This window comes from Calliphora vicina, chromosome X, assembly GCF_958450345.1.
Source record: "Calliphora vicina chromosome X, idCalVici1.1, whole genome shotgun sequence".
In the NCBI taxonomy this organism is placed as follows: domain Eukaryota; kingdom Metazoa; phylum Arthropoda; class Insecta; order Diptera; family Calliphoridae; genus Calliphora; species Calliphora vicina.
Window position 1 is genome coordinate 2,290,307 of NC_088785.1, and position 24,760 is coordinate 2,315,066.

At 30.7% G+C, this 24,760-nt stretch overlaps 1 protein-coding gene across 1 annotated transcript in view; it reads left to right on the top strand.

The window, feature by feature from the left end:
- The first annotated feature begins 8,585 nt into the window (after positions 1-8,585).
- Positions 8,586-24,760, top strand: part of LOC135962757 (NADH-ubiquinone oxidoreductase 49 kDa subunit-like) — a 30,405-nt gene continuing 14,230 nt past the window's right edge. The window contains exons 1-4 of the mRNA XM_065514638.1: positions 8,586-8,665; positions 8,795-8,942; positions 22,172-22,299; positions 22,366-22,475. Coding sequence (XP_065370710.1) covers positions 8,839-8,942; positions 22,172-22,299; positions 22,366-22,475 — 342 coding nt within the window. The 5' untranslated portion in view covers positions 8,586-8,665; positions 8,795-8,838. The remainder of the gene's footprint in view (positions 8,666-8,794; positions 8,943-22,171; positions 22,300-22,365; positions 22,476-24,760) is intronic.

Consider the following 24,760-nt stretch of genomic DNA (forward strand, 5'->3'; position numbering starts at 1 on the left):
ACTAAGTCATTAATATAGACAACTAGTTGACCGCCCCGGCTTCGCTATTTAATAATGTTAGTTCTTCAAGTTTCTCCAACCCACATACACCTGCATCTCCTTATTTATTTACAAATAAATATATAAATTTGTACTGCACACTTTAGGGAGCTTTTTTCCGAGTTTTACCCGGAATTTTTAAATTTTTTTTCTTTACAAACCATCTCCTGAAAATTTCGAATCGAATAAAAAAAAATCAGCCAAATCGCTCCAGCCGTTCTCACGTGATGACATTACATACATGGACCATTTCATTTTTATATACATATATAGATATGGATATCTAATGATAATTATTTCAAAGACCTTTGCAACGACGTATATAAGAGCATAGTAAGTTTGACCTACAATGGGTCAAATTGGTTCACCAAACAATTTGATTTCACTAAATATTAAAAACTAAAATTTTTTTTTTAAAAAATTCAAAAATTAAAAAAAAAAAATATTAAAAACAACTTTGCAAAAAATTTTATTTACCAAAAACATTTAAAATTTTTTAATTTATTTTCGGCACAGCCGAATATAGCTCTTTTACTTGTGTTTTTTCTTTTAATTTCCAAATCCAGTTATAGTAGCAAACCAACGAACAAAACAGTTACATATTTTTTATACAGGACAAAATTTTATTTAATTTAACATTATTAGAAGATTTATAGGGGGTCATACAGCGTATATTGCATATGTATTGGGACATGTATTCGATACATATGGAATTCAATGTGTATGTCAAAATTCACGTTATACATACGATTCATAATTTCCACGTTCACACGTACATATGTATGTAATTGCACGTGACATAACCTATATTAGTTTATATGTTTGTTGTTTTTAACAATATATTTATTTAAAACATTTTTAAATCACAATAAATATATTTAATGCAATGAAACTTATTTTGTTATGATTTTTCTTTACTCTTTTTTTCATGGCATCAAAGTTTTAATGGATCTACCCCCTACGCTTAATTTTTCTAAAATAAGTTATTATGGCATTCGATTGCTATGAGTGTCCACTTATAGTTCCCGTTCCCAGATATCATGCCCAACGCCTTATATAATTATAGCAATTTTTTTTCTAATTTAAAATTGTTCATGAAAAATGGTGTTGACATCAAAGTTTGAATGGGCCTAGCCTAACGTTCAAGTTTTTTTAAAAAATCTTTATATGCCATTCGATTCCAATGAATGTCCACTTATCGTTCCCAGATATGATGCCTAAGGCTTTATATAATTGTGGCAATTTTTTTCTAATATAACAAAAAAAAATGTTCATGGCATCAATGTTTGAATGGACCTACGTTTCAAGTTTTTCCAAAAGAAGTTGTTATGGCATTCGATTCCTATGAGTGTTCACTTATCTTTTCTGTTTCCCGATATGATTCTCATCGTCTTGTATAAATTTCGCAATTTTTTTCATACACATTTAATTTATTTAAGTATCAAAAAAAAACAAAGAAATTAGTGAAAAAAATCATTCAAGACAAAATATAAGCAAAATACAGATCAGTTTTTCATATAACTTCTCCCGTTGAAAATTTTGTATTTGTGACGAACGTTTTCTCCACCTAACACACCGTCTACAACAGGCATGAAATGCTAAACATTAACACTAACATGATGTTAATGTTAGGTATAGAGACATCATTTAGCGTTTTTCTCATGTTTTAACATGGTTGTTAAACCATGTGTTTTAACAACTCTATTATAACATGAAATGACGTTTAAGCTTGACAGCAGCCATTTTGTTGCTTTTTTTTTCATTTACAATTTTCATTCGACAAACAAACAAATAAATGCCGTAAAATAATGTGGAAAATTGTGTAAAAATTGATTGGCTTTGTAATTCTATAAAACAAAAAATAAATAAAATAAATAAAAATGGATGCTAACGCTGAAGAAACTTTTAAAATCAATGGATTATACGAACAGTTCCCATGTTTTATAGAATTTGCTTCGCTGACAATTAAAAAATAATGAAATATCTTAATATTGACATGAGTACGATACTCCACCATTAACATATTAATAATTTAACATGATGTCTTAACATCATGTTTTAACAGCATTTCATGCCTGTTGTAGACGGGGTGTAAAGCAATCGCTTTGCTGTGGTTCTTCCGACGTTTTTGCTTGTGTTTATAAAATAAAATTTTCTACGTGGAGACATAGGGTTATTCGTTAAACTGTCGTATGGTCACCTAAAGCTAGGTACTCTGTTCAAAATTTCGTGCGAAATGCTGTCAAACTACATATAAAATATTTGGAATGAAATATGTGCGAAATAATTTCGCACAAGCAGTACTCTGTTTTTATTGTGGAAAACATATGAAATAATCTGGCAACCTTATTTTTCCACACGAAATAACATACGTAGCACTTCTTTCGCACAAAATTAAAACCAACAGCTAGCTGTCAAACACCATGTAAAATTTTTCGCATGAAAAAACCATAATTTTTCGCAAATATGAACAGAGTACTAACCTTAACCTTCGCTTTACCAATACCCACCCGGGTGACCACTCGGTTTTTGTTAGCTTAATATTTTTTTTCATTTTGTTTTGATTTAAATAATATTTAGACTCAATGAACAAATTTTAGAGTTCTATATTATTTAATAAAAACATTTTAAACTTTTTATAAGGTTTCTTCGATTTTTAAAAATTTTGTTCGTCGGATATATGTATAGAAGTGCAGTATCACCCGGGTGGGTATTGGTAAACCACGTACATAAAAAACCTTTGGTAAAGCGAAGGTTAAAGCTAGGTACTCTGTTCGAAATTTCATGTGAAATGCTGTCAATCTATATATAAAATATTTCGAATGAAATATATGCGAAATAATTTCGCAAAAGTAGTACCAAAGTAAATTAATAAAGTTGCGACAGTACTACAACATTTACAAAAACCACAAGCAATTTTGTTTTTGGTTTAAGGTCTGAGCTGTCAAAGTTGCCTGTTGTTGTTTTTGATTTTGGGCTTGTTGTATTTTTCGCCACAACAACCACAAGTGAATTGACAGTTCAGACTGAATAAAAAAAATAGTCAGCTGTTCTACTGAGTCTACTTTATTAATTTACTTTGAGTAGTACTCTTTTTATATTGGTGAAAACATGTGAAATACATCTGGCAACCTTATTTTTCCAATAAAACATACGCAGCACTTCTTTCGCACGAAATTAAAACCAACAGCTAGCTGTCAAACAGCATGTAAAATTTTTCGCATGAAAAAACCATAATAATAGCCAGCGTTGCCACTGAACAAATCTTATTCCTACCAAATTTTTGTCAAAAAACTACCAAAATCGTTTTAAACCTACCATTTTTTTAAAATCATATACATATGTATGTATGTCAAGAATAAAAAATAAAAACGTGATATAAAATACAATTTTAAACTGTCCCATTGTTCTATAATTCTTGCAATAACACCTTCTAAAGATAACCATCTTGTTTGGCAAACACCTAATATTTTATGAGATTTTACAGAACAGTATTCCTGAAATTCTTTAAGCTCGTTAATTCTTTTGGGACTATGAGAGAAAAAAGTATATATATTACCACAAAGAAGCTCAATATTTTTTGGCAACAAGTTAAATGCATAACTGGAGCAGAGTTGGAGTGAGTGACATGTGCACTTAATGTAAAACAAGTCAGTTTCATTAGTAAGTAACGTTACCAGCCATAACGTTAGCACCGTCTATTACCAATCCGATCAAGTTTTTTTAAAGGAACGTTATGTGTAGGGTTTTTATCCCGGTACAAATTTCCCGGGAATTTTGTCAATTTTTCACCCGGGAATTAAAAACTGACGAAAATACATTGAAAACAACTAAGAACTCCAATTGATTAAATTTTTCTTCAATTCAAATCTAGTACAAAAAGGCTTAAGAAATTTTTTTTCAATTAATTTTGTAAATGATTTGATTTAACAAAAATTTAATCATTCAAAGTTTGAATAAATTCTGTTATTAATTAACTTTAAATTTAATTCAGTTTAAACAAAGGCTTTGGAATGAATCTAAAAAATTAAATATTAGGAATGGATTTATGGAATAAAAGGCTGACATTTTTCAATTACGGATTAAGATTTTAGTGAATTAAGCTCAAATTTTATTAATTAATTCGAAGCTCTGATATTTAATAATTATAACGCTAAGTTTTTATATGAAATTTGGCTATAATATTCCTAATTTACAGTATCATTATATATTTCGGGTACCCGGGAATGTAGAAAAAATTTCCCGATTCCCGGGAATCAAAAAAGGTCGGGAAATTAAAAACCCTAGTTATGTGCCGAAAAGAAATCTGTTATAAGTTGGAAAATTGAAACTGCATCTGCCTTAGTGATCTCTAATAATGCGATAAATCTATCTTGTAAATAAATACTTTTTGATTCAACCTACCAAAAATCAATTTAAACTACCTTCCTACCAAACGAAAAAAATCCTACCAAATTTGGTAGGAAAAGCCCAAAACGGCAACGCTGATAATAGCCAAGGTGGTGTCAGTTCTACAAAAACAACGATTGGTCTTAACAAACGTCAAAAAACCAAAATGAAAAATTAAACAAATAAGTATTTAAACCAGCGAGCTGCAGTGAGCTCTCAAATGAGCTCTCTTGTTTTTGTTTTCACATGTACGCAAACACACACATTGTATAAAAACAGTCAGTCTCGCACACAGAATATACTTTGTGGTCTCGCATGAGCATTGAAAGAAGCAGGTTGTGTTACGCTTTTATGCTTGTTTATTTCATTATTTCAGCTTTTTGTTTTTGCCGGAGAATAATACTCAACTCATACAACTGCAATATATAACAAGTAAGAGTGCTATATTCGGCTATGCCGAATCTTATATACCCTTCACCTTTGTTGTGGATGCATTATTATTTTTTATAATTAGTATATATGTATGTACATTGCCCACTTTCAGCGTACAGCATCCTAAATTTATCAAGAACACAAAAAACAACAACAACGCCAAACGAAACAAAACACCAAAAGAAAAAACAAAATACGCAAGGCAATGAAACCAACACACATCCAAACATACGTTTAATTGTATAAAAAACAACAACAACGCCAAAAGAAACAAAATACGCAAAGCATGCACATTCAAACATACGATTTGTTGATTTTTTGTCAAAAAAACCAACACACAACCAAACAAAAGTTTAGTTGTATAAAAAACAACAACAACGCCAAAAGAAACAAAACACAAAAAAAAAACAAAATACACAAAGCTTGCACATCCAAGCATACGTTTTGTTGTTTTTTTGTCAAAGCATGCAATACATTGTGTTTTTTGATGAAATTTTCAGAGGTTGTCTCGGATTTTTGCTCATATCTCCGTTATTTATGGACGGATTTTGCTGATTTTAAATAGCAAAATTCTCGAAAGTATGTCTGACAGAATTGTTGAAGATTTGGATCCCGGAGATATCTGGGGCCTTCAGAAAATTGATTTCAACAGACAGACAGACAGACAGACAGACAGACAGACGGACAGACAGACAGACAGACAGACAGACAGACGGACAGACAGACAGACAGACAGACAGACAGACAGACAGACAGACAGACAGACAGACAGACAGACAGACAGACAGACAGACAGACAGACAGACAGACAGACAGACAGACAGACAGACAGACAGACGGACATGGCTTAATCGACTCCGCTATCTATAAGGATCCAGAATATATATTCTTTATAGGGTCGGAAATGAAAAATGTAGAAATTACAAACGGAATGACAAACTTATATATACCCTTCTCACGAAGCTGAAGGGTATAAAAACTGTAGTGGTGTGAGTTTTCATTTCGCTGATTTAAACTTAATATAGTGTAGAGTCTACTGCACTGTAGACAATTGAATAGTGAGGGCTTTAATTATTTATGTAAACAATAAATTTTTTGTTAATAAGCCTAAAATATTTAGATATTTTAATATAAAAACAAGTAAGAGTGCTATATTCGGCTGTGCCGAATCTTATATACCCTTCACCAAATTATACTTCAAAATTTTAAATATTTTTAGGTAAACAAAATTTAATTTTGTTTCCAGTTGTTTTTTTTAATTTTTTGGAAAAAAAAATTTCGATTGTTTTTTAAATTTTTTTTTTTAAATTTTAAAAAATTTTTTTTTGTTTTTTAAATTTTTTTTTTTTTAAAAAATTCGGGTTAAAATTTTTTTTCTCGATTTTGACCCATTGTAGGTCCAACTTACTATGGTCTTATATACGTCGTTGCAAATGTCTTTGAAATATCTATAATTAGATATCCATATTGTCTATATTAATGTATTAGTAATCCTGATATAGGTAAAAAAAAATAGGTCAAAAATCGAGGTTGTCTTGGTTTTTTCCTCATATCTCAGCCATTTGTGGACCGATTTTGCTGATTTTAAATAGCAAAATTCTCGAAAGCATGTCTGACAGAATTATTGAAGATTTGGATCCCGAAGATATCTGGGGTCTTCAGAAAACTGATTTCAACAGACAGACGGACAGACAGACAGACGGACATGGATTAATCGACTCCGCTATCTATAAGGATCCAGAATATATATACTTTATAGGGTCGGAAATGAAAAATGTAGAAATTACAAACGGAATGACAAACTTATATATACCCTTCTCACGAAGGTGAAGGGTATAACAAGCTTTGACAGTTGTTAGAACCAAAAAGCGAAAAAAAAATTATCAGCTGTTTGACTGACTCCACCTTGTATAAATTCGCCCTGATAATAGCTTTAAAGGGGAGTCAGACGGTATGTATTGCTTGTATTTTGTGCCATATATTGGGACAATTTTCCACATGTAAACATATACATACCGTGTGATCCATATGAAAATTTTTCACAGACTATAAACCATGGTGTAATGATTATAAGGTGCGTTACGGCAACAAATACATACAACAATACAAAAACAAATAACTTTTATAGTGTCAAAAACAACTGACATAATGTACTAATGTACTCGTGACATTTTTGGCTATTAGAGCATGTTCTATTTTCGTGTGTATAACAGTGTTGTATTTTGAAATACAACACTGTGTGAGTGCAAAATAAAAAAAACAAAACCAAAGAGTAAAGAAAAATCATAACAAAATAAGTTTCATTGCATTAAATATATTTATTGTTATTTAAAAACGTTTTAAATAAATATATTGTTAAAAACAACAAACATATAAACTAATAGAGGTTATGTCACATGCAATTACATATGTACGTTTGAACGTGGAAATTATGAATCGTATGAATAACGTGAATTTTGACATACACATGGAATTCCATATGTATCGAATAATGTCCCAATACACAAGCAATACATGCCGTCTGACCCCCTTATTATTAAAGGCACCATACACTATAAAAATGCTTGATGTCACTTCCGTGTAAGTGTAATTTGATGCTTTGATGTACACTTGATTGATGACTCGTCAATCTGCACTAAAATGTATTTAAAAATGTCAATATCGGATGCAACTTTAATTGCAATAACAACATGTTGAGAATAAAGAAAACAACTAAAATAATAAGTGAAATATGTAATATAAAAAATTATTCTCTTCATCCGACACACTCACCAACCTCACGCCTTGAAATATTTTTGTAAATGACTTCTTGATTAATGAGAAAACACCATACACTATCAAAAAGTGACATCAAGCATGCTAAAAATCAAAATGTTTTTGATTTTCCATCAAGCGTTGTCGGTGTCACACATACAAACACATTTTCATTAAAATATTGCCATAGTTCTTGATGAGTATTTTGATAGTGTATTGTGCGCTTTAGATTCGCCTTGGTTGAGAATACGTATGTTTGCATGGGTTTTGTGACAATAATTGGGACATTTTTCCACATGTAAACATGTAAAATACATGCCTTATGACATTTTTGACAATTAGAGCTATTTTCGTGTGTTTAACAGTGTGTATTGCATGGTAACACTTTTTTTTTATTTATTTTATTTATTCAAGTAATACAAAGCCTTCAAGTCCAAACTTACATATTACTTAGCAATAATACCTAAGCATAGAACAAAATTAACAAAGTGTTACAATAAATAACACAAATAACTATTAATATGAATTTTCTTATTTATAACGGTTCCCTAACCATAATGTAAAAATTAAAAAGATTTAAAAAAAAAACAATAATTATAGAAAAAGAAAACAAACAAAAGGTCCAAATCAATTAATAAAAATAATAAAATTTGTTTTCCAGCCATAATTTGTGTTCTCAACTTTCATCAATTTACTTGCATGTGTAAACGTGGCATTACTATTTTTGTAACAAAATATCGTCAAAATGACGAAAAATCGTTAAATCTGGCAGCTATGGTTTTGCATCATATCAAGGCGCACATAAAGAAGATGAGCTCAAAAGAACAGCTGATCCTTTTTTCTTTACTTGTTTAGGTAATTGAACTGTCAATTCAGTTGTGTTTGTTGTAGCGAGAATACAACATACTCAAAAGTAAAAATAACTACTCAGAACTTTGACAGTTCAATTATCGATGAACAAAAACAAATGCATGTATTTGTTGTAGTCACCTATAAATTCGCCTTACATCATATGTTTGCACTTTTTCAATCGTTTATAGTCTGCGTGCTGGTAATTTAGATGTTTTTTTCTTAGAAGTTAATAATTTAATATATTATTTATGAAAACAATATAATTGTTGATTATCTAGCCAAAAATATAATTCAGTGTTTATAATGCCTTATAATTATGTTTTTACAGTGTACATAGATATATAAAAAAAACGATTAGTGCCATTGGTAATTATGGCTCTTAGTACTGTGAATGAGTTCGTCAGGCGGTCTGCCACGGCTGGTTTTAATTTATTGAAGCCCCATGCCTTGGCAGCTTGTGGTGTTAAGATCGGAAGGTAAATATTCCTATGTTATAGTTTTACAGTAATGTAAAATGTTAATAATTAAAGAAGGTATTTGATTTCATCCATATAACTGTGCTGGTCTTACATAATAAGATTTTTGAAAGAAGCAACTCACTCGTGTTATTCTTAGATATTATGTAAATTAAATGTTAAAAAATAATTAATTTTATTTGAACGTTTAATTATTTTGTGTGTGGTTTACTTAATCCATTGAATTAACAGTGAATCGAATATTAGCCGTGTGTTGTTGATAACGTTCATAGTCAATTCCATACAAATTTAAAATATATATCAAGGTTGGCAACCGATACCGATTAAATGCCTTTTAGAATTGAGAACCGGTATTGATACCGAAATAATTATATCGGTAAAATACAGGAATTGAAATACTGTTTCCCCTAATACCAATATCAATACCATTATAATATCGGTATCAATACCTTTATCATACCGGCTTTTTACTAAGTATAGTTAACATCTCAGGATTTTTATTACTATGTAATACATATTTATATTTCTGCCTAAAATGGCTTCGCATTACAATCTTGAATAAATAAGATGTCTGAATAGTACCTTTATACCCGAGACTCTTGATTCTCTTGAAATGCCTAAAAATATTAACAATAGCGGTATTAATTATGTGGAGTTCTTGGTCTGGTATAAGCGTAAAAGAGCAATTTAGTGACATAAAATTTTACACATTTGACTATGTGCCCATTTCCAATTTTTGCGGCAAAAATTCAAATGTTCAATTTTCGCTTTTTGAAAAAAAATTTTTACGGTTCAATTCCTAACACTTCGACGACATAAATGCCAAAAATTTATGATAATTGGCCACTCACTTTATATATAAACAGCTGTGAAAGTGTACATTAAGGAAAGAAGTTTAAGGAAGGGGTTTTTTAAAAAAAAAAAATAGTTATAACTAATATTTTACCAAAATGGATTACAATACCGGAGGTTTGTACTTAAATATTTTAATAAATGTTTATATTATGTGTAAAATTTCGTGTTTTTATTAGTAATGTCTTTTGTGAAGTTACGAAAAAGTTGTTTGTCTTCTATAGTATAGAACTTACGTTGCTTGCATTTGACCAAGGAATGATATACATACAGTGGTGGTCAAAACATATGCAACTAGCAACAGAATTTTACAAAAGTTGTTTAAATTAGTTTTAAAGGTAAACAAATATATTCATTTGCTTATAATATTTTTTTATTAATGCTTTAAAAATAAGAATATGAAATTTAATTCAGAATTTTTTGCATTGAAAAGAAAAAAATTAGAAAAACTACGTATGGGTTGATATTTCATTGGCCAAAACATATGCAACTAATTGCTTCGAAAATATTTATGTCTATAAAACTTAATATTTGGTGGCAAATCCAGAGTGAAGCTGTCAAATTGGCAATAAAATTTGCAGAAATAGCGTTCCAAGCATCTACCAATCCTTGAAACATAATATCTGAATTAGTGAAATTTTCGGGTTCGATTCTTTCATTAACGATTTTCCAAAGGTTCTCAATGGGGTTTTGCTCTGGTAATTGTGGTGGCCATTCCATTACCGAAACTCTTGTGCTATCCACGATTTAACAACATGTGAAGAGTGCTTGGGGTCGTTATCGTGCTGAATAACTTATCGAAGAGGCTTATTATCTTCAGCATTTGAAAGCATTGCTCGTTCCAAGATATGCTAGTTGCATATGTTTTGACCACCACTGTATATGTGGATATTTGTGGGAAGGTCGGGCTTCATGCCATACTCAAATTTTTTGCAACTACTTGCACCGAAGCAAATAATTTTCTTTTTTCTAGAAACATACTAAAATTTTTTGTAGCGATTGTCAAAGACATACACAATTGCTTACCCAAAATTTACTTATCGCGGAGCCCCAAGAAAACGCCAAACAAACGAAGAAATTCTATTTGTAGATAGTGCTATGAGAATATAAATTTAATTTTTTTTTTAAATTGTTGGTGAGTTGGAGGGAGTTTTATAAGAGTGGTGGGGGGGGGCAATACAGAAAATATGAATATTAACAGAAAAAAAATAAAAAAAATATAAACTTTTACTGGGATCTTGATTTGATTTTTTGCAATGTAGCTTTTTTTAAAAAAAGTGGAAAATTTGTTAACTATATATGGCCCATTGGGCTCAGTTATAATTGTATAATAATAATAATAAATAAATAAAAATATATTGATGTATGAAAAAAAAAATACACAGAATTGCAATTGTCACATCTAAGGCGAATTCATACAAGGTGGTGGCAGTTCTACAAGAACAACAATTGTCAAAAGCAAAAATTATAAAATTAAACAAATATGCATTAAAACTTAATATAGTGCAGATAATTGAATAGTGAGGCTTTACTTACTTATGTAAAAAATAAATATTTTGTTAAGAGGATTAGAATATGTAGATATTTAAATACAACAATTTTTGACAGCTGTAAACAAATGATGCACGGGAACAGGCGAGATACAATTGACCATGCGAGATTATTATTAAATGTCATTGCGAATGCAAGCCGTACCGGAAACTGCAAGCGTTTAAAATCGAATGGCATGTCGCACAGTGAGAAAATTCACCAATCTAGCTTATAAAAAATCGTATCTTTTAAACTATTGATCTGAGGAGTAAGAAATGTATGAAGCGATTGTAGCTAATAGAGTGACCTTTAAATATATTGTATTTGTAGACACCCTGTTTGATTACAGGTTACACCAAAAGGAAGCTCTTTAAAATTTGTATGCAAATTTTCTGAAAGTAATGTCCTATGTTGCATTTATATTATTGGAAAGATTTAATCATTTACCGATATTGGTCGCTATTGATATATGTAGTAATACTTCAAATAAGATGTAGCTGCGAAGAGCTGGATATTAAAGTTAAACAAAATAAATCAGAATTTTTTGTTAAACAAAACTCAACAAAAAATCTTTTTATATGTTCATTAAATCATAGCAATTGCTTTTTGCAATAAAATATGTCAAAAGGAGAAATTACTGTCATCACATATGAATAGGGGGCGGATTTATATGCAAATGCATGTTTTTTCTCGAACGTCCAAATACAATGTAGACTAATTATCTATCCGAATCGCACATTTTGCTGCAAAATAGCATCGATTTGTTAGTGCATATTTTTGCATATTTTATTGATAATGTATATTTTGTTATATTTTACTTCAAAATGCATATTTATATGCATATTATGCCATTTTTTTAATAAAAATATAATTTTTTGTCGTTAATGAGCAATATATTGTTTCGAGAAAATTTTTTTGGTCGAATTTGTTATAGAAATAGCAGTCAATTTTATCGACTAACTTCTTTCGACATCGAGAAACAGGCATTAAGTTCTTCATTTCTCTATCAGTAATTGAAAATTATCATTTCAAAACATTTTTTTTAAGTTTAGTTTTTTTAAGTATCAAAAATTCATTAAATGTGTCGAAAACATTCATATTTGTTTTCATTGCACATTCGATTTATAAGAGATTTCGTTATCGAAAGATTTTGTTACTTCACCTACACAGTAACAGCTCCTGACAGTCATTTCCGAGACTGTCGTAAACTAGTGATTTTGGATAACTTAGAGAAAAATGCACTACACAATTAACGTTTAAAGTCCCTACACTATAGATTACATAGAGACACTTAAGTGACAATTGTCTTTATGTTAGATTACATGTGATGTATAAAGTAACCAATTGACTTCTCTCTGCATTACAAATAGCACGTCAAATGACCCGAAATATATAAATTGGAGTCAGCCAAGTGATCAGACATTATTGATGATTTTAAAAGGAAAGTCACAATATATAAGCTCTATGGCTTTAAACAAGTATTCATACCAAGATATTACAATTAATATAAATATCCATCGTTTTTTTCAGAAGAAAAGTTATTTTAAAAATAGTTTTAGAACTTTAATTGTTTAATTTCTGGTATAATTTAAAAAGTTCTAACAACAGCGCTATGTATTTTTTTGACACTTCAAAATCCATACTTAATTATTTTATGTTTCTGCACAAAAATAAAAGTGCATATTTTTTAAATTTTTAGGTCATATTTTTATTTTTTTGAAGCATATTTTAGGCGCATATTTGCCAATAATAAATGCATGAAAATCCGCCCCCTACATATGAATATAAGTTAAACTTAAAGAAATTAGCTTTTCGTATTTTATTTAAAAAAATGAAAAATTTTATTTCATTTATTTGTTCGTAAAAAAAAAATTAGAGAAAACAACATTAAAGTTTACATTATGATCAACAACAAAATTTCCTAATATAATCTAAATATATAATACAAATTAAGTTTTTTACACTTTTCACTTCCTTCATCATTAACTAGCCCAAGCGTCGAAAAAACGTGACTAATCACAGAAATGTTCTTTTGCGAAATTGAATTGGCATTTCGCCAAACTTCGAAACATTTTCTAATAGTAATTTGCATTTAAAAAAAACTGTAGCTTTAAGTTTAGCGAGACGAAACTTATTCAGCCCAATTATGAATAAAAAATTCCGAAGGAGTTTCTTCCCCAGAAGTTTTTTGCCATTGAATTTGAATAGGAAAAATGAGAAAGGGGAAAAACTCCTGGGGAATTTTTATTCATAATTGGGCTGATTGAGAAATATTAAATAAATTTTCGATATTACTTTTGCCGTATATAGAAATCGTTTAAAAAAGAAAAATGAATTTACATATTGTTACGAAATTGTACTTGAATTCAAATATAACGATTTTAACGGCTGATTTAAAAGTTCCATAATGCTTTCAAATAGCAGTGCCTCTCAAAGTGTAACATATCTATGGGCATTATTAACATTGAATAAAAGCTTTCAGTTGACCATTGATCGTAAGTATGGCAACGCTGTTTGCTGCGACCGTATATTCGAATTCGAATATTCAGTTAAAGAACAATGTAGAAAGTACACCACAGATGGCGTATGTATTAGAAAGCTCTAGAATATACGAGCTTTGACAGTTAAGAACAATCTAGAGTGCAGATGGCAGTGTTATAAATAGTGGCAGAGGTTGCAGTCGTTAGTGAGTTTATCAGAGAAGTGTGCTGTATTTTTCAAGTGAATTCGTGTACATTATAAAATGTGTCTTTATTTCTGCGAATTTATAAACGTGTATAAAAAACATTGAGTGACTACTTAATTCTGTGGTTGTTGTACATTTTAAATAAATAAAGAGTTGTTACAATTTTTAAACTACTAAACGGCTTTTATTTGCAATCAAAAGTATCCGGTTTATTTAAAGGAAATAAACCAACGTTTTGAAAAGGTTAAACCGTAACAATATTGTTGCCTCGATGACGTTATTCATCTGGTTTTTTTACCGCAAGTTGGGTGCCATTACAAAGACGTGAGGCGGTAATCTGGGTAATTCCAGCGATTTTAAAAATTCCGTTGGATAGTTGACGACATCATCCGATTTCTACGTCATTAATTCGACAGCAATTTCACTTTCTCAAAAATTCAGTTTGTCGACATCAATGTTTTTCGCACGTTCGCTCAACTAATCATGTTTTTTGTAATTTTGTGCAATGTTGGGAACACCTTTTGGATGAGTTCGGATTTTGATTCGGTGAACTGTCAGAAAGGCAACGGGATATTGAATGCAGCCGGTCGAAATGTCAACATTGATTTTTCCGTTGCCAATGTCCAGCAATTGTTTGGAAAATACTTCTCCAGATTGATCGTTCGGCAGCTCGACACTCATGTTCACAGTCAATTTAAGTTTCTTGTCGTGTTTCCACAAAACGGACGACTTCAAACATGAATTAAGTTCATCGGCTGGCAATGTTTGCCGACAATCACCTACCAACAGAATCATCGCACCACCAAAGAGGCTTTGATTGTTTCGTAAATCTTGCAACATATTGTATGCGCCATTGTATACTCATCCCAAACGATCAGTTTGCTTTGGCAAAACTTTCGCCATTGCACTGTTCTTGGAAATGTTGCATGTTGGACTGTCATTGATTTGTATATTCAATGGCAACTTGAGTGCTGAATGAGTAGTTCAATCGCCTTCCAACAACGTAACTGCAATGCAAGTGCAATATCATTCTGCGAGTGTATCGTTGCCAAAATCAACGCGATCAAAAAAGTTGTTCCAGTTCTACCGAGAGCGTAAAAAAAATCCTCGTGCGCATATTTTTGTTGTTGATTTAACAGTGGAACTGATACCCTCAAGGGATCGCAATCATATTGTTTTTCGCATCACAACTCTTGATTAAATGCGTCGTGCATCGGATAATAACTTGTTCGACATCATCAACCACTTGTCCTCAATTAATATGAAAGCCGCGTTGAAAATTTCCTCGCATAGTTGCTAATTTGAATTTGATGTTTTAATCAGTGTTGCCAGGGGTAGTTTGGAAAAAGTTCAAATTTTTCTTATAAAAAGTTAAATTTTTTCTTAAAAAGTTACATTTACGAATTGTTCTTAAATAAATATTGTATTTATTATTACTAAGGTTTTATAAAATTAGTGTTTATAAACCGGTTAACTGAAAAAACGGTTTTTTGCGAACCGGTTAATTTAAAATGTTGATTTTCGGTTAACCGGTTTATAGGTTTACTTAAAAAATGTTCACAATAAATTGCACATGAAACTATTAAAAATTAAATTCCGCATAATTCTAGAAGTTAAGCTAAATCGTAATAATGATTCATTATAAACTTAGTGATGATTTTACCTAACGTTAACTTGCATTTGATGTGCATACCTTCTTTCAAAGAATTTGACTTCATTTTGTTCTTAAAATTTTATTTTATTAATCATTTCGTTAGCTTAGTGTTCCTTTTAAGAAATAAACGGTCTAAAATCCATGATTTGAAATATTTTTGAAATCTGATAATGGAGTTTTATTAATTATTTAGTATGATTTATAATGACAAATAATCACAGCTAACAAGAAGTGCATTTGCATATTATAGGTTCTTTTTTGGACTTGCTACATTTTCTGTTTCATATCTGAAAGTCGAGGTGATAATAAATTTTTAAAATTATCAAATATTTAATTAAAAAGCGGATTTACATTTTTTGGTTGAAATTTAATGAATAAACAAAAAACAAACATATTTATACTCAATTCCATTTGAGTGAGATAACAATTTTGAAATTTTTACAAAATAAAATGGACTTAGCACTTTTGAATATTCGTAGTTATTTAATATTAGCCATTACCCAATAAGCATTTTTGCTGGAATTCAAGGGTAAAACAAGTTGAATTCCAATCATACATTCAAGCTTCAAGGGTTGAAATACAGTTGTATTATACTTGATTTCAATAGTATTCTCCAGTGAAAAGGAAACTTGAATTCAAGTCGAACATTACAATGTTAATATAGTTGAATTCCAGCCTTGAATTACAGTGAAATACAAATCGAAAATATACTTGAATTAAATCTTTGAAATATAGTTTAATTCAACCCTTGAATTATAGTTCAATACAAGTAGAAAAATAGTAGAATTCAAGCTTTGATTTTTAACTAGTTCTAAATTCAACAACAAATTTGGTTTTTATTATTTTTATTTTGCAAAAGTATACGTACATTAAAGTTATTTAAACTGAAATCGGAATAAATTTACATTTAAAAGTATGATTCATGTAAGCTTCACTATTTATTTTTTAGCATTATCGAAATCTTCTTTAGAAGCCAAATACATTTTTGGAAATTGTTGGGATATAGAAGGAGATGTAACATTCTGCGGGAAGTCGGAAAAAATAAAGAATATAATGTTTATCTTTTTCTTTTAATAACATATTTTGATTTTACTTACATATGTTTTGCTAATGAACTTGCTTATGTACTTTAATTTTGCTTATTAACAGTGAACATTTTTATATTATTTCTTCTGTTTTTAAAATATTTCATTCGTTTTTATTATTTGTTTGACAAGAAAAGAAAAATTTTCAAATAAGTTTGAACATTTTATAACGTTAAAAATGCTTGAAAAAGGGGCTGAAATTCAAGTTGAATTCCAATAAAATTGCCAATACTTGAATTTAAATTTTTCGGTTGCTTATTGGGTACTGATTACTAAAAACTACAAATTTTAAAGCTGTATATACTTTATTGGTATTTTTATGTTTTCTACACATATATGACGGTTAACCGGTTTAACCGGTTTCTTCAATGTCGGTTAACCGAAAAACCGGTTTTCTAAAAAAGGCCAATTTTCGGTTAACCGACAAACCGGTTTTTTAAAAAGTCGGTTTTTTATAAACACTATATAAAATATATCAAAAATAATAATCTTGTTTCTATTCAACCGGATAATAGATCAAGAAAATTAGAAAATTTTATTTTAATTTAGATATCGAAATTATTTTTCGATGTTTTAGTTCATACGATCACGAATGCAGTAATTCTACTCCAGTTTTGAATAAGATTTAGTTGGATAAATATTCTCTACACCGCATTCTTAAGACTGGAAAGTTTTTCCCTGTATTCGTCAGATTAGGGATTCATGCAATGAGTGCTCATGCCATTCTTTATGAAAAGCTTGCACCTTAATAAGAATACATAATTAAATTTGGAAAATTATTTAATAAATCACTAAAATCCTTCCCATTGTTCTTATTCTAAATTAATTGAGCTAAAAAGTAATTTTGATTTAAAAATTAAATTTAAAATAGGAAAATTTTAAATAGTTCCTTGCGATTGTTTTTATATATTTTTAACCCCTGGCTGCGAAATATGTACATTGCCTTACACCCCCTAATATGAAGTATTTCTGCAAGGCAGTTACGAAAAATTTTTTTTATTTTTTTTGTTTGCCGAATGTACATTTTTCGTTATATCTTTGCCATTTACAGTCGGATCTTAAAGTATGATCAATGTTTTTGTCTTCTCGATATTAAAATATCATACTTTAAGGTCCATTAACTTTAAGTATCCGATTCTAGTATTCGTAACTGCCTTGCTGAAATACTTCGTGTATTGCGAACTTTTTTTTTTTGCTTGTAAGGTGGTTATAATGTTCATCAGCTTTTTTTTCTATATGAATGAAATCACTGCATTTGTTGTGTTTTCAATCATCAACATGTGCAAATTATATTGCTTGCAGTGCACATAGGTCAGGCGAACCACATTTTTTGGCCAAAACTCAAAACTTCTTTTCCTATATTTGTTTTTAGAATATAGTAGCAAACACTTCAGATAAATAAAAAAATTATTTGTTTTTACAAATTTCAATTAACCGTTATTCTATGAAGTGAGAAAGTTCAATGTTTTAAGTGCAGTGGTAAACTGAAACACGTAGTGCAGTTTTTTGTTTTATTTGAGTCACATGTTATACGAAAATAAAAAAAAAAATTTAATCTATTAGTTATGGATATTTAAATTTTTGATAGTGAAATACTCAATAAAAATTATGGTACTAAGAAATTACATAAAAAACTTTCATAACCTAAAAATCAGTGATTTTAACTTTTTATAAAAAAAAATATAGTATATACTATACTATATAACTTACAAAATTTCAACCGATTTCATCGAACCAAAAACGCACAAAATTACTATGGTATTTTGTGCTTACGAATCATCAATAACTTTCTGCTAGTTTTTGCTTATTTTTAAGAAATCAGTTTTTGTTTCAGGAAACTTTTGCTTCAAAAATTGTGATTTACTCAGAGTTTGGCAGAGTTGAAGTAAAAAACAAGAAGAAAATTAAATTATTAAAAACTTAATAAAATTAATTTGTTTTGTTATTAATTGTATCTTTTGTATGAATTTATGTATATAAGTGAATATTTTAGTTTTGGCCAACAAAAGTGGCTCGCCAGTCCTATGTGCAGTGCTTGCACTCTCACAATTGATTGCCATTTACACATACATTTTTTAAATGCCGTTAACAATAACAACTCAAAAATGATTACTGTGTTTTGATTTGTATGCAAAGCATTCAAATAATTCATAAAAGCTCGATGATAAGTTGAATGCATAAGACAAAATCAGTGTTCAGTTCAAGAACTAAATTTCGTCTTACAGTGCATTCGCGATAATATGAACTAATTAAAACCAGGACAATTCACTTTTGCATGATTGTTCATATTTGCGAATGGTATCTAATTCCCATCAACAGCTAGGGAAGTCAAAAAATTATTAAGCAGTAGAATTAGAATTTAGCCACTAGCCTGTTGATTTAGATTTCAACTCATATTTTAAAAAGCTTTAAAATATGAACAGCTTAATTCACTAAGTACATTTTTTAGAGTAACCTATGGAAGTAAAAAGTGTTCATATATTGGGGTATTCATATTATCGCGAGTGCACTGTATTTTGATACAATGAACTGCGAAATAATAAAAAATATTGAAAAAATTTAAATATGCAAGAAAAATCCTTCTAAATACAGTCTTAAATTAATTCAAACATACTCATATAGAAAGTGTATATTTACTCAAAAAACTCTGGCTATATTCGAAACACTCATATTGAGTCCCTGCTTTGTGTATGGTAAGAGTTTACAGAATATGCAAGCTATTACATGCATTTTGTAACAAAACACTTGCTGTAGTGAATCATGCAATGACAGTATTCGTTTAATTTATGTATAGTGATAACTCAGTATTCACTTTTGCAAAATAATAAATATGTCATTTGAATGCTATTCATGCACATCTCTGATGTACATAATAGTTACCGTTTGAAAATGTTTGTTGAAATCGTTTAAAAATTCAAAAGTGTATGAAGGGAACTCTAAATATATGTGCCATTTGTAGGGGTTTCACAAATTTCTAAGCGAAAATCTTCCATTAAAGCTGTGTGTTGCACTAGAATTCAGCTTAGATATGGTTTAAATGAGAGCTATCTTGTTACTGTTGGAGTTAAAATCCAGCGATATTCATCAGCATGTCCTTAATTGAACTTTTCTAACTTTTAGCACGATTTCACAACTTTATTTATTTAGTTGTGAAAATAAGGTCCAAAACAAGCAAATTATACATGTTACGTAGAGGGCTGAAAAGTTACGAAAATTGTAACAAATGTAACCAAACGGCATTACTGGTTCTAATACGCATCTGATGCAAAATATCATCACACATGGCATCTTTGCATTTGCTCCACAAATCATTCGGTTTGGATGGGAAGCATGTTCGACAACGTTGACTAATACCAAACGCAAATAGAAACACTCATCGTTTCTTGGATGGTCTGTGTAAATGCGTCGGTGGGAAAAATGGACGATTGATTCCGAGAAAAGTCATCATTTCGGCACATTTCAAAAAATCTGGTCAATGCTGTAGATGGCGGTCGATCAACTCGTTGTAATACATTCTCCGCAGTAAAACACACTATTTCACCATTTTCCAGATGTACGGCTATATGAACAACACTTGGATGGCTTTCATTAATGGTAAATGAAAAAATGACCCAAATTGCTTTGTTACTGCATAGCGGCCCATTTGAAATTGATTGACTTCATCGTTGGAATTCTCAGCACTAACTCAGCCATGCCACTGCCTTTGGTTACATATTTGCAGATGTATTTGATAAGTGGGTGTATTAGTGGTCGTGAACAATTTTTCTATCTGTAAAAAACTTTTGTGGACTATTGAGAACATTTCAAAATAAATTACCTAAATCGCTTCCGGCGTTCTGCGATTTTAGATATATCAAAAAAAGTGGGCGTGGTCAATTTTTCATTCAGTAAAAACTTATATTGGATTACTACGAACATTTCCAAAAAAATAGGCAAATCGGTGCAGCCGTTTTCCGATTTTATATAAATCGAAAAAAAGTGGGCGTAAAAGTAAGCGTGGTAATTTTTTCTTTCAGAAAATAAAAACATAAATTGGACTACTACGAACATTTAACAAAAAAAAAATTAGCAATATCGGTGCAGCCGTTTTTAGATAAATCGAAAAAAGTAAACGTAAAAGTGGGCGTGGCCAATTTTTCTTTCCGTAAAAACCTAAGTTGAACTATGACGAACATTTAAAAAAATATTGTTGAATCGGCCCAGGTGTTCGACATTTGATTTATATTTATATACAAGATTAGTTATATATTTCAATTAAAAGTAATACAACAAGCCTTAAAGGCCAATAATCTTATATTACAAAACTAAATTCCCGAGTAAAAGTTATTTAAGTAAATCTATAAAAAAAATATAAAATTAGATACATAACATATTTACGAATTGGCTCTCCAGTAAATGAACCATAGTTTTCCATTATAACTATATGAAAGTCTGAAGAAAGAATTTGCATATATGTACACTATATAGGGTCTCAAATTAATTTTGTATAAATTACAAACGAAATCTAAAACTGATACATACTCAGCAAAAACTTATATTGAAATGTAATGAGAATTAATCCAAACTTGTAAACCCTTTTGGTAATTAAACGAAACACTTAAGTTAACCGTTATAACGGTTTTTTGAGTTTTATTTTTTGGTATATAACCAAATAAGAAAACTCACTTTACAACCAACAGGCAAACGGTGAGCATTAAAATAAAATCCACTTTTATTTACATTCAAACACTACCTCTCTGTGTTTTTATTTCTATTCCCTTTTCTCAACCCCAGCACTCATTTTATAATTTCTCAATCCTGAGGAATTATAAAATATTATTTATTAATCGAGCAATATTAATAAATACAAAGTATTACCACGTTCGCTTACAAATCGGTACTTAAATAAGTGTATCATACAAAATATTATTTTTCATCGCATTCATATCACATATGCATACGTATTTTTTGAAAATATTTGAAAGCTTTCAAGAAGGCATCAATTTGTATTAGATTTAAATCAACAAAAATTTTATCAATAAAACGTTAAAAACATTTTATTATGAAATAATTCTGAATTTGGTAAATCAGCTCATAAACAAGTATCAAATTATATGCCAGCCATTACTAAACTACTTATATGTAATGCAGGTGGTATGAAATAGTCATTGAAAAGTAAGCTGTTTAGTAATTGCAAGTCATTACCAAGTTTTTGCTGGGTATATATGTATATATCCTTATCACTATTGTTGAAGGCTATACAAATCTGTTCTGCTGTTTTTATTTTAAAATTTTTGTAATCACTATGCTTTTTTCTGTGCACAATGTACAATGCTATATACATTTTTATTGACAGTGTAGTATGGATGGAGTAAGAGCCACAAACATTTTATTGTATAAAATTATTGTTTTATTTATTTGTTATTAAATATTTCTATTAAAGCACTAATAAACCAAACACTCGCGGTGCGGCAAAATGGTATCCAGATCCCGAATTTATGCAACAATTTTCGGGTCCAGTTATGTATCCTGATGAGGTTACTTCTCAGTGGAAACTACCACCATGGAATCGTATGTAATTATTATAGTAATATGTAATCCACTTGTATATAATTGTAAATTCTGCTATTACAACAGATCAAATTACACCCGTGGAGAAGACTGTGCGTAATTTGACTCTTAATTTTGGTCCTCAGCATCCAGCAGCTCATGGTGTCTTACGTCTAGTTATGGAGTTAGATGGTGAGGTAAGTATATACGACATAAAATTTAAATCAATAGTATTTAAAAATAATAAAATAAATCAAACTAATTTATAATTTTAATTAGAGACGAAGATCTCTTTTTATACACACCACCAAAAAGATGCGGGGTATATTGATTTTGTCATTCCGATGTAACATCGAAATATATATCGCAGACCCACAAAAGTATGTACAGTGGCGACCAGCTATTTAGCGACAAATATTTGATTTTTTATCGACTGCATTTTAAGTGCGAAAATGCCAAGGCAAAAGAACCTAGGGTTATAAAATTTAGTATTACTGTTTTTAGTTACTCACAAATGTTAGGAAAAATCGGTACAGCATATATGGACAAAGATATGTGGAAATACTTTGACCATCCTCAGCGTACATTCGCTGCTAATAAATAACATGATATTGCCGAAACAAGTGGAACTAAAAATACGAAATTTGGTCTAAATATTTTCTAATAATGAAAATGGACCCTTTTTTTAATTTTTTTTGCTCAAAAGAAAGCTTAGATATTTTCCTTTCAGACCTATTTGGTGGGTTAGTGGGATGCGAGTGGGATATCTTTCAAAATAAATGTTTTGTAACTCAAAACATGCAATTTTTCACTTTTTTTTCAAAATCGAACTTTTTTTCCAAAATGGGCCCTTTTTTAAATTTTTTTTTGCTCAAAAGAAAGCTTGGGTCTAGTAGGGAATAAAAATATGAAAAAAGTATGACAATACCTTCTATAGTTTTTCCGTATCTGCACCGGTAGCCAGTGTATCATTACAAATAGAGCACGAGACGGAGTACTGCGCAGCGCACCCATTAGTGCAGAGATTCGCAGGATTCTCTCAATTATCCCACAGTAGGTGGATTTACTTAGAACCTTCCACCATACTAGTGCTCCATACTTTAGTATGGGCTTAACCTTCATATCAAAAAGCCATTTCGCGTTCCTAGGGCTTATTCCTCAGGTACTCCCAATGGCCCTTCTGCAGACATTGACGCTCTCGCATGAATATTTTGGCTCCAGGATAGCTTAGAGTCTAGAATAATTCCCAGCTACTTAGCACTATCCGAGAGCTTAAGTTCCACTTCATTAAGGCGCGGTAGTGGGAACGAGGGGATTTTGTACCTTCTGGAGAAAATCACAAGCTCCGTTTTCCCAGGATTCACACCAAGTCCACTAGCAGTGCTCCACTGGCTGAGTGTACTAAGTGAAGTTTGTAGGCATTGTGATAATGTGTCCAGGTATTTCCCAGAAACAGCTACAGCAACAGCAACATCATCAGCATATGCAACAGTTTTGCAGTGGAGATAAAACCCCTCCCTGTGGAGTGCCTCTGTTCGCTAATCTAAAAATAGTAGCAGTTCCCATAGAAGAGATAATGTCTTTATTGGTCAGAAGTCTACCTATGAAGCAGATAATAGACTGATCTATATCCAGACCGCTTAGAGCCGAAAGAATCGTTTCTGGCGTCACATTGTTGAAGGAACCTTCAATATCCAAGAATGCCACCAATGCATATTCTTTGATTTCTCTACGAATGTGATTTCTCTACGAATCCCACAAGCGAATGTAAGGCCGTCTCAACAGATCTGCCCTTCATGTAGGCATGTTGAGATAAGGATAGTCGGTTCGGATCAATGGATGAAAGAAGATGCAGATCAATCAACCTTAGGCCTAAAGTCCTTGGGTCTAGTGTGAGATGCCTTCCCTCCCTTGGGAATGAAGACTACAGTACATCTGGTCCACGACTCCGGAATATATGACCAAGCTAAGCAGGCAGAGTATATACGAGTCAACCAGGGTATGATTAAATCCTCATTCCGTTGCAGATCAGCCGGAATGATGGCATCAGGACCCGGAGATTTATAAGGGTCAAAGCTACGTAAGGCCCATTTCAGTTTCTCCTCGTTTATGAGGTTTCCTGATGATCTGGCCTAAGCAACCAGTGAAATGCGCATAGGAACTAGCTTATCCCCCAACAATAAATTTCAGTGAATTTATCAATTATTGGGAATTCAGCACACTAACTCTTAGCAAAAAAATTAATTTTGTATTCCCGTATAACTTTTTGATAAAAATATTTTTATTTAATGTTTAGTATATACAATTTTGTATTAATTATTTATTGTTACAATGCCTTAGGATATACAATATTTTTGGTTTCTCCATCTGGTTCATAGACCTATAAGTCTTTGGGTTTTCCTACTCGCGAACATGCAACTGAAACTGTTCATGTGAAAAACATGGATTTTCTAGACTTAGTCCGCAAACTTGCATAGACTGA